The sequence below is a fragment of the Hippopotamus amphibius genome, chromosome 2 (genome assembly GCF_030028045.1).
Source record: "Hippopotamus amphibius kiboko isolate mHipAmp2 chromosome 2, mHipAmp2.hap2, whole genome shotgun sequence".
NCBI classification, from domain to species: Eukaryota; Metazoa; Chordata; class Mammalia; order Artiodactyla; family Hippopotamidae; genus Hippopotamus; species Hippopotamus amphibius.
This window is the reverse complement of record NC_080187.1, coordinates 25190269-25202415: the sequence shown is the minus strand read 5'-3', so window position 1 is coordinate 25202415 and position 12147 is coordinate 25190269. Positions and strand designations below refer to the sequence as shown.

The 12147-nt window shown below is 36.6% G+C and overlaps 1 protein-coding gene across 3 annotated transcripts in view; it reads right to left on the bottom strand.

Annotated features, from left to right (window-relative positions):
- CTNNAL1 (catenin alpha like 1) overlaps positions 1-12147 on the bottom strand; it is a 58783-nt gene that overhangs the window by 9575 nt on the left and 37061 nt on the right. For all 3 annotated transcript variants that reach the window (XR_009051538.1, XM_057724387.1, XM_057724388.1), the window contains exons 9-13: positions 10313-10471; positions 8309-8401; positions 5199-5349; positions 2022-2059; positions 6-56 (exon numbers count right to left, since the gene is read on the bottom strand). Coding sequence is in view for 2 of the 3 variants with exons in the window: in XM_057724387.1 (XP_057580370.1) it covers positions 6-56; positions 2022-2059; positions 5199-5349; positions 8309-8401; positions 10313-10471 (492 nt within the window). In the remaining variant the exon portion in view is untranslated. The remainder of the gene's footprint in view (positions 1-5; positions 57-2021; positions 2060-5198; positions 5350-8308; positions 8402-10312; positions 10472-12147) is intronic.

The following is a 12147-nucleotide window of genomic DNA, read 5'->3' as shown; positions in this document are numbered from 1 at the left end:
CTTACCTCAGAGTCAGGCTTGTCTGGCTTTAAGGATTTCAGGTTTGCATTATTCTTCTGTGACAATAAAAAGATTAGGGCATCTTAAAAATCAGTAGAGTTAACTGTGAAGAAATGCAATAGTAATAGAAAGCATAACAAAATACCTGTAATAAAATTTTAATTTGAAAAATTTCAGTACATACTTAAACTATATTAAATTGTTTAAGTAAAAACAAACAACTACAGCTAACCCTTGAACAACATGGGGGTTAAGGGCACTGATTCTCCACCCATAGCCGAAAAGCTATGTATCACTTATAGTCAGCCCTCCGTACCCGCGGTTACCTGGTGTCTGTGGTTCTGTATCTGTGGATTCAACCAACCCTAGATGGTGTAGTACTGTACTATTAATAATATAATAGTATGTACTATTGAAAAAAATCCAGGAATAAGTGGACCCCAAAGTTCAAACCCATGTTGTTCAAGGGTCAACTGTAATTGCAAAGTTGTTTGCAATTACACACTACTAATATGTGGGTTCAACTTTGAACAAGGAGTTAGTTGGAAATCTGGAGTGAGGGAAAGCAGATCTGTGTCCTAGAAACACTTAAAGACTTCTGCAGTTTTCTCATAGTCCAATTATTATACCCCCAAACCTCCCCGGCCCCTCTATTAAATGATATAATAAAATTAACCACTATATGTAGCTTTCAATATATTCCTAATATATTTCAATATATTCCTAATATTATGACTCTGGAATCCAATTCCTTCAACCAGTTTGCACATTTGAGGGCTAAATTTCAGCACCCTAGTTTCACTGACATCCAGATTCCTAATCCTATATACAGGTTATATAGGAGATTATACTAAGAATTTAGGATTTAGTATTTGAACCAGCATATGTGATGCCCCCTATTTTTGAAACAACAAGTTCGTTTCTATGTAGGCTATTTAGAACTCAGAATATATTTCCCCTAGGGGAGGAGAAGACATTGTACACTAGTTACGTTACCAGGCTGGCCCACAGATGCTTACTTACTTGTAGAAACCACTACCAATAGCAATGTTTCTTTGAAAAATATATTCAGAAGTTCTCTGGAGATGGCAGCCCAAGTTGGGCATTCCTCTCATTCTGAGATGTGGTAAGAACTCCCCTAGTTGGGACAGGAGTTCCAGAACGGCTGGGCTAGTAGAGACAGAAGGGCCAGGAGATGCAGGGAGCCATTTATTTTCTTTCAAGGAAACATTCATTTAAACCACACACACACACATGCTGCCTCTTAGGTTCATCAGAAAATAGAGATGACCAGTGATCTCTTTGTAGAGTCACATCATCTGCATCTTCTCAGTCTAGTAGACTACAAAGCAATTCATAAAGCATTTTAAAAAGTTAAGAATATCCTTGAGGTTTTTAGGTTTTATTTTATTTAGTATCTTATACCCCACTTATTCTTTTAAATTTAGTTGTGCTTTCGCTATTTTCATTTTTACAAATTATTATTATTAAAGTGTTTAATGAAGACTGAAAGGGAATTGCCTGAAAAGATACAAAAACCATCTTAATAATGTAACCAAGCCTGCCATCTAGTGGGCACTATTTGCAATGCACTCTGATGCATCAGTTTCAACTGCATAAAGCTAAAGAAAACAAGTCTCTATAAATATAAACAGAATGGCTTATTTTCTTCAAGAACATTAAGAAAATTCTCAGTATTCATAAAATGGTTCCAACATGACCTTGTGAATTAGACCCAAGATATGAAGAACGAAAAGCCCTCTGACTTCAGATTATGGCTTCTTAATCACAAAATCTGTTACCTATTCCCTCAACCCCCAAACCCAACACAAATAACCAGACTACGGGCTACATCTAGACTGCTACTCAGAATAACAGTTCTGAACAGGCAACATTTAACGTCCTAACTTTTTTTTGTAATGTCAGCTATTGGAAGTTGGGGGGAGTAGCAATAGGCCACAACAGCATAACTTGAATTCTGAATAAAAACATTCTCAAGTGTACAAGGGTTTTCTACTTACCATTGGCTTTGGAAGTGAAAGGTAGCCATACTTCTCTCCTACAAATAACATATATAATTTATCATAAATTTTCTATTCACATTTAATTTTTAAAATATTATTAAATAAACAGAAATGTTAGTACATTAGTTTTGATAATTTAGTCTATTAATTACATGTGACTGAGAAATAAAACTGTAATTTGGTTGGTGAATGTGAAAAAAATATATTTGGTACAGACATTGATTTAGAGAATTGTTTTTGAAGCACTGTCTTCACAGGGGAATTATAAGTTTAATACTCCCTAGGTCCTTTGTTTAATACTTTCTAAATCAACATGACACTTGTGCCATCTTTACCTCTGAGTTTACACCTCCAGATAAATTAAGTCCAGAATTAAGTTCAAAAGGCCCTCTCATCTTATGCGGACAGCAAAATGATTTCTCATGATAACCTAATTGCTGTCCATTTTCAATATCCAGAGCTTTTCTGCAGCTCTACAAAATAAAGCTAATTCCCCAAGGACAGGAAAGCCTCATTATTTCACTGAAGATACGCTATATTACTCCTTATTAGAAGTTTTTATAAGTAGTTTTTTTGGTTCTGAAAGGGGCTTTTTATGGCATGATCAATCAGGAAAAAATTCATGTCTCCAGACCCACTTAAAATGAATCCCTAACCACTGAAGGAAAGGCAGATTATTAAGTAACCTCAGGAGTAGGCCTGGGGTATTTTAGAATTTGGATTAGACCAAACCCAGTTGTTATCCCCCAACTCTCTCTTACCTCTACATTCAATTAATCATCAAATCCTACCAATATTACTGATAAAATTCTTCTTAAATCAGTCCTTTCATCTTCATATCTACTATCATGGCCCCATCATCATCTCTTGATGGATCACTCCCTTGTTCTGGACTCATACATCCCCCAAGTAAGCTCGTGTTTATCCACAAGCATGCTCCTCTTCCTGTTCGCCCCATTTCAGTGAACAGTACCTCCTGCGTCCAGTCTGCCAAGTGATGAAACAGGTGCAGAGCTGTGGAATCTGGTACGTCCCTATAAACTGAAGCCTAGTCAGATTAACTTCAAGATGGTTCAAGTAGAACAAAGGAAATTCAGATTCCTTAAATAAGGGATAGAAGCTGCAGGTTATGAGAGAGAGCATCTTTTTGACATTTATTTGTCTAAAATAATCTCAAATTCTAAATGTTGATACATACTCATCACTAAGGAAAGGTGGAGTCTTTTTGACCTGGTGCCTTCTGATACAAAGACCACGGCCTCCCTGAAGGCAGAACTAGATGAAGGCAGAGAGGCAGGAAGACAAGTATTGATTTTTAAGTTCTTGAAACAATCCCAGGAGGCCCTATTATGAAATCTAAGAGTCTCTGGGTGAGGGGACAATAACCAGCTCTCTGATGGACTTCAAATATGGGAACACTGAAGGCTCTTTTTCACTGCTTAGCATGTTGTTTGCTACTTAATTGGTTGGCTAACTGATATGTGCAAACATGTCAGGTAAATTGATATGCAGAGCAGAACTGAGGTGGCTAAAATAGAGCAAAGGCTTTCCAAAAATAGTTATGAGTTGTAACAGTAGCAAAGAGAGACCAGAATCTTAAGAATACAATCTGTCCTTTGCAGCCGGCAGGTTCAAGGTAACAGGCAGACTTGTCGTAATAACCATACAGAACAGGAAGAGGAGCACAGTGGCTCTGGACTCAGTTCAGTCAACAATGGCTAACTCAGAGTTGGACTTCTTAGCGGAAAAAGCTGTTCTTATGAGCTTCATGATAACAGTCAGGGAAAAAAAAAAGGCAATACAAGAAATTAAGCAACTCTACCTCAATTAACCCCACATAAGTAAGGATGCCTCTGAACAGCAAGATACTACCAGTTAAACAATGGGTGTCCCACTGATCAAAGGCAGCAGTTTCCCACGTAAAGAGGAATTTCTGTTCAGCACTTAGGAAGTTAAGATAACCCTGATTTGGGGGGACAGGTTACCTAAACGTAAAGAAGAGATCATTTACATAATATCCAGACTGAAAGTAAAAGAAACCACAGTGACCACGTAGTCCAAAAAAAAGTATAGGATTTTGCTGTTTCAATTCTGGTCTAGCCGTAGGGGACACTAGTCTAGTGTTGAGAAAGACCGGGAAGCTTCTTTCCTTTATTTCTTAAACAAGTCTTATGGCTAAGTTATCATTCTTCTTTAAATATGGATCAATTATATCAATTTACCTTTTAATATACAAAATTTGCCTCACATTAAAAACCTATGCAGCAATAAGTACTTTATCAAAGCATCAAAATGATATGCCATTCAGACTAGCTAGCACAGAAAGCTTCCAATGCAGAAGCATGGTAAGCATTTATTATACTTTACAAATTATATCTACAACGTCTACCATTCCCTGATTTTTAAGCAAATCAGCAATTATCCTAAATGGGTATCTTTTAAAATATGAAATGTTTAGATGTTCATATTCAGTAAAAATAAATATGTAATTTTATGTTATTATGACTTTAAATGACATTTTAATTAAAAAAACAAGCATGCTTGACACTAACAGAAGCCAGTACAAAGGAAAAAATACATAAAAAACAAACAAAAAGAACTGGACACACAGTACAATGGGAAATAAAATTACAAATTGATATTAAAATAAGAGTAAAAATTATGCCTCTGTACATTGTATGGTGCTATTCTACATGTTGTAGAAATACCAATGAACTTACCCACCAAAAGAAATATTCCAAGATTATGTAGTCATCAAGGAAAGAGATTCCATCCAAGTGGAAGGAAAGCAATTTGAAAATCAAATAACTACATTCATTTCATTATGAAGTTAGTAGAATTACATAAGAGAATTACTGTATTACAGAAGAGCTTTTGTACTAAAATTAAAAAACAATTTACGAGAAATATAGAGTTAATTTCAATAAGAAAACTAGAATGTTAATATTAACTCAAAGAAACCTACTATACTGTTGTACAACAAATTTTACTGCTGTGATACTAAAATGAAGGACAAATAATATTTTTATACTTTTTTTGTGAAAGATACTTTACTATAAAAATAACCCAGGTGGGTTATAACAAGTTATTCATTTTGCATCTGAGGTTTGACATTAAAAAACTAATAGTTACACTAAGATACTAACATATTTCAATATATGGACAATTCCTCACCTCGTCTTCCTTCAAACACATCATTGATTTCTCTCAGCAGTGTTGACATGTCACTAATTTGGGATTCCCAGGCTTCACAGAATACATCTAGATTTTCTTTAGCAATTTTACTAGATGGGTGCAATGTCAAAGTTTCAGCAGCAGAAATTATCTAAAGAAACAATATACACAGGTGTGAGTTTCAAAATCTTACCTCTCAGAATCATACTGGAAACCAAACTTAAGTCTGTATTGTTCAAACCAACTCAATGACACAACTACAAAGCAATTTCCACACATAAGCCCCATGCTGGGCAATATGGACATACAAAGTAGAACAAAACTTGCAGTTTCTTATAATCTTGCCTACAGATAAATAGTAGGCATTATTATACACAAGCCTTTATTCAGGGAGCAATTATCCTTATTAAATATCTTAATTCAGAGTTACACTCAGACTACAAAGAGTATACTGCATACTGCAGAAGAAGAGATGGTATAGTAGTGGTAGTAGTAATAGTGGTAGTACTGGTGCAGTAGTGATGGTAGTAGCTTATTCATATTAGTGCTGGCAGTGGCAGTAGAACTGGTATTAGTACTGGGAGTGGTGGCAGTAATGATGGTGGTAATGGTAATAGTAGTAACATAAGCACACACCTATCGAGTACATGGTAGATATGTCCTTGAGGTACTATGTTAGGTGCTTGATATACATTAGTATTAATCCTCAAAAACACACAAGCAAAATACTATCCTTCTCAGATAAGCATTATTATTCCCATTTTACAGCTAGAGAAACTGAGACTCAAGGATACCAAGTAACTAATATACAGCTCTTCATTCACCTGCTATGTGCCAGACACTGTACCCACGTTTCAGGTGCTGGGGAAACAGCTGTGAATGAGTGAAACATAAAGGTTCCTCTCTTCAAGGGGTTCATATTATAATGTGGGGAGGGAAACAGATGATTAAAAATATGTAAGTAAATTATGAGATATCTTAGATGATAATAAATGATATGTATAAAAACAAAGGGTAAGGAAGATGGGGGGCATTAGCTAGTCACAGGGAAACCTAGGGACAGTCGTTTGGGACTGAGGTGGGAACATTTCTGATACGTTCTAACAACAGCTAGTAGGCCCATGTGACTGGACTGGAATGAAAAAAAGGAAGGTCACTAATGGCCATGTGATGGAGAAACATGCACAGTAAGGATGGACTTCACTCTGAAGAAGATGGGAAATCACTGAAGAGCTTTCAGAAACTGTTATGTAATGGAAAAGAACATGAGAAAAAATATATATATATATGACTGAATCACTTTGCTGTACACTAGAAACTAACACAACATTGTAAATCAACTACACTTCAACTAAAAAAGAGAAAAGAAAAGAAAAGAAACCGATCTGGTTAGAGTCAGGCTGCCTTCGAGAGAATTAGACCTAGGTGCTCCTCCTGGGTGGGCACAGTCCCACAGGCACAGGCTTGACAAGCAGGTGGCAGCTTTATGAGTAGAACAAGATTCCCCATCTTCAGGGAAGGTGGGCACATGGCTCACCAGTGGACTACAAGCTAGAAGCAGCAGTGCTGCCTTCTCAACCAGGAGCCACTGCACAGTGTGCAAACGGTTCAACTGTGCCCTGGATATGATGTAACATTGTAAAGGAAATATAAAAATAACATCACTAAAGCAAAGATATCCAGAAATAATATAAATTACCCTAGAGGCATGCTGTATGTCCTTAAATTCTCCTTTTGTGAGACAGATAGCCGAGACTAGGAATAAAAGCTGAGGCTATGGGAGTAAAAAAATCTTCTCAAGTTATAGAAATTGACAACAGGCTCTATCTATCACCATCCTAGGGAAGAAAATACACTTCCTAATATCCTGCTGCAATGAAAACAGTAAGCAGAGAATTAAAACCAAATAGCAAGGAGGGCCTGAGGATAACAAGAGCTAATTGTATATGGTAGGAGAGTTAAACTTTAGTTCTACTGAAATACATTTATAGCCAAATCAAGCAGTATGACTCCCAAATGGACAAGTAAATATTGAAGCTTTGGTTTCTCCCAATAAACAGAGATTCTCTGGTTATAATAAAATGCTCAGCAGATGAGTCCTGCTTCCATGATAAACCTTTGACACTGTTCTCCAAGGAGAGCATAAACATCCTTCCAGCATTCAACATGGCTCTGCTAGAGGGCACACACCACCTTTGCCTCTAAGTTGCTTAGAGGCAACTATAAATCCAGGGGCTCGACATCTATCACCCAATAATGCATTAAAGAGTAAGTCCTTTTGGCTGCCAGGATGAGTGAAACAAGAACACTCGGCAAATTGTATTTTAGAGCTTAGACCTAAAAAGGAAAGGAAGTTCTGTCCCTCACTTTTTCCCTTAGATTTTCCCTTAATTTGAAACAGTATTAAATGGGATATCAATTTTTAAAATGCTTTTGAAAATTATAAAAACAAAGTAACATTACAGAGAATTCAGAAAAAAATAACTCACAATTCTCCCCAACAAGCAGAGCTTTCATTTCCACACATTCCTATATAGTCACTTTCTTATATATGTACATTTTATATAGTAGCAATTATAACATATAAACAAATATGTATCCTGCTTTTGTCACATTTCAGTGAAACATTTTTTGATGTTGTTAATTCTAGTTATCATAATTATTATAACATATTATTTGCCTAACAAGATTATTTTGCTTCCAACTGAAACTGATTATAAGTAAGGTAACAAACATTGTTTTAATTTTTCTTTTAATCTCCTATGTCCTTAGGAATTATTGGGTCAAAACAGGTGAGCATTTTTATATTTTGTCACATAAAGATAACTTAGTTTTCAAACATGTTATAACAACCTGCATTGTAAACAGCTTCATTTAAATAGATATAAACTAGGGCATCGATTAAATGGGCCAGACTCTAGTTTGGCAGATGATCAGATAATCCAATGGAATGTTCTGGCACACTACCAACAAAATTTGCATTGCCTTCATTTCTCTCGGTAGATTTGGCCCGTAGTTATGCAGAACCATTTGCGTCTTCGTTGTGCGCAATTTGTTAGGACACTCAGATAAAACATAATACAGAAGGAACGATCTACTGTTGATCATACCTGCTGGCCAGTCACCTGAAATGTCTCCTCTGCATGTATACAGGTTATTTCAAGAGGTTCTGTCCCAGATACATGTCTCAACAGCCGACAGGTCTACGAAGAAACATTTCCATAGTTCAACTTTCTCATTCTTCACAATACATAGCATCATTTTATAATTAATAAAGAAAACATTAAAGCCTATAAAAATAAATTTGTACATTAATAAGAAAATTACTTATCTTGGTTACCAATGGATTCTCTAGGAGGAAAGCAGGAACAAATAAGAGTTTAGCATCTACCCTACTGTTTCTATGAGGGCGAGTCAAAAATTATCTGAACTCCAGTTATATTAAAATTTCTATAAATTCTACAGCCAGAGTGCGGATAATTTTTGACTCACCCTCATACTTCCTATCTGATCATGGCAAGGTGGTCACAGAATATTAGCACCAAGAGGAATCCTGAAAGGACCTTGTGGTGCCCCCATGTTCTATGTATGAAGAAACTTGGCTCGGAGCAGGACTTACCCAAGGTCTTTCAACTGAACTGTGTCAGTTACCACAAGCTACACTTTCTTTCTGCCAACAAATAACACTTCTTCCTGTCCATTACACACCTTTAAGCGGAGAGAACACTGAATCAGGCGAGACTAATGTCATACAGTAAAGATAATGAGTAAATATAATGAGCAAAGAGCCTGTATCAGTGAAAATTATTGAAAATCTTGAGGCTTAAAACAAAAAATGAGGAAAAAAAATTTTTTTTCACTTTTTAAAAAGATTTGCTGCAGGATTTCTATAGTTAGCAAATTTGCTTACAGTCACAATACTTGGTTTATAAACAAAACAGCATCAAATCTATTTTAAAAAGGAGATGTATCTGCAGTCATTTTAAGAATGCTCCCTAGTAGTTTTTAGATGTAAACAAATAAAGGAGAGGAAGCTAGTCTAGTTAGCCTAAAAGTTCCTTCTAACCATTAGCATGTGAGACTCAGTGAGCAGGGTGCATTAGATAACATGAAGGTAGCTAGATGGCTCATATCTGTGCATTCATACACATGTTGGCTGGGACAGACCTCATATATACAAGGGGATACATTCTTCACATGTACATGGGTTAAGTATACATTTCTTTACTAGCAGATGTCTGACATTCTTAATAGGTAGAAGGCTTACAATATCAATCAATAATTGGAATTGTAACCAAAAGGGGCAGGTAAAGCATCAATAACACACAACAGAGATTTGGGCAGAACCGGAGAGATTCAGAGAAGGAATACTGTGCTGAGAGTTTTCTCTTTGTCCCTCCATATCTACTCTTCTTCCTTCTTGGGAGGGAGGCTGACCTATGTGGTCTACAGCTGTGTTTGGCCAGCGGGAAGGCCCAGCAACAGAGCAGCAGGGATGAGGAGGGTAAGGGCCTCAGGCGCTTTCCCCACAGTTGCCTTGGGCTGTCTCTGTGTCTAGTCCTAAAACCACAGCTTCTCAAGGCTCTCTGAAGGACTCTATGCCCTTCCAGTTTCCAGAAACCACTCACTCCCCCTGTTAATTTGGGCGCAGGAGTAGTACCAGCTCTGCTATCACCAACCCCAATTCTTGTACTCTCATGGTTTCCCCCACACCCTATCCGTGCAATTGCAAATAGCTCCTTTATTAAACCCTCTTAAAATTAACCTACTTTGAATGTGCCATCTCTTTCCCATTGAGACTCAAAAGATTCAAATACAAATAAGGTCATACGATGTATCTCCACTGCTCTACTCCAAGATCTAATCTCTCTGATAGAATAAGGAAGAAGATTAAGAAGTGCATTTGTGGGTTCTAGCATTTTTTTATTGTTTTATTGTAGAGGATAAACTGTTGTAAGAACAGAACAGATAAACATGATATTTTTAGATTTCCAAAGGCAAGAGAGAAAATGCTCTTATGAGTAAACCACACACTGTATTTGTGTTACTATTCCCTGAGGATAGTACAGTTTTTATTAAACTACAATTTCTTTAACAAGCAACCTATTACTCACCTCAACAAGCCGCTCTTTCTGTTCAGAGAGTTTGCAGGCATATTCAGCCAAACCTTCTAAATTTCCTTCTACTCCAGTAAGTTTTAATGCTTTTAGAACCACATGATCAGCATGGTATTTTAACAGATCTGCTGCCAGCTGAGCTGCTGTACTATGAAGCTGCAGATGTGGGGGGTGAAGGGTAATGAAAAAAAGACAACAAACAATACGGTTTTGTCACCAGAAACCTCATGAGTACTTTAAAAATTAAAGAGTAGCAACCTCAGATGAGTCCCACTTGATCTGCTGAGAGCAAAGTGTAAAGTTTCCTGTGGTAACAGAACTGCATTAGCCCTGGGGAGCGTGCAGCTTCTCCCAAGGGCAGGAGGGATAGTGACATCTTTGAGTCCCCAGGTGTTGGCAGTAATCCTGTTTGCAAAAGATGAGCTGGTCATCCTGGCAGAGTAGCCTGGTCTGCTTTTCATCCTACTATCAACCAACTTTTTCCCACACAGCTTCTCTCTTACCTAAAAAATGCTTCTGCTATTCTTAAAGTTAGTGAGAAACAGAATAGTATGAAGAGAATGGTATTCGGCGTACTAAGAGGAAAATCAAATGGCAGTTTATGATCATTAATAAGTTTTTAAACAGACATTTGAAAAAGTATCATTGTGACATGCAGTCAAATGTACATTCAACAAATTTAATACCTACGTTACAGCAGGCACTGGACTAAAGGCTGGACACACATGTCATGTAGGACACAACTCCTTCCCTCAGGGGGCTCACAGTTTATCTATATTGCTACCCAGGACTTTACTAACTCTTGGGTCACAGGAGAAACGATGGATAAAAGGATAATGAAAACCACAAGGTTTTATTTTACTTTAGGTGGGATGGATTTTAAGCATGGCACACTCCTCACTGAATATCTTTGTGTACTATTAACCCCCAAATCTTTTCTTCTCCTTATCCGGCCTTTTAAAAAAAATTTTATGACAGGTTATTCTGGGGTTCACCATAAAGAGATCATTTTTAATAACACTGTCCTAAGGAAAATCTGATTTTTAATTAAGCCTATTTGAATGAGGTGATTCTTTTTTTCCTGGAAGTAATCCAATGTCAATTCAAATTACAGGACTTTGTACAAAATTAACAATAGGGTAGTCCACATTCATGACATCAAATGAGAATAATTACAGTCAGAAACAAAGACATTAAAATCCATTTTCCTTTGGAAATTAAATGCACGTAAGAATTCAAAAGATTTTGTTTAACCATCAGGGACATAGAAAATAGCTAATGCCAGCTCTTTATTTTACGGACTATGAAACAGGTCCCTAGAGACTGAGCGACTTGTTCAAGGTCACGTAAATCTTACAAATGGTTCTGGAGACAACTTATAACCTCCAAGGGAAGAAGCGTGAATAAACATGAAGTTCCTGCTCTGTGCAGGGTACTGAAAGTAGCTTTATAAACATTCTCTCCCTTAATCCTTATAAAAGTTCTTCTAGGTTGATGTTATTATACCCACATCAGAGGTAAGGAAAATGAAGCTCATGGAAAGCCACTTGGTCTATTACCAAAAGATTTTATGTTTTACGGATAGTCACAGTCTTAACAATAATTTAGTTAAAATTGAATAGCCTGGAAAAAATGAGTAAGCTTTTTTTAAACCACAGAAGACCATATCCTTCTATGTTTAATAGGATGTTAAAATGAAGGTTTCAACAGAGGTCAATGAAACATCACCAGATAATTTATATATGAAACTCCCCAAAACCAACTTCATTCCCTTGAGCCCTTGACTCTCTTAAAAAATATAAAAGAATAAACAAATTAGAGATAAGTGAGAA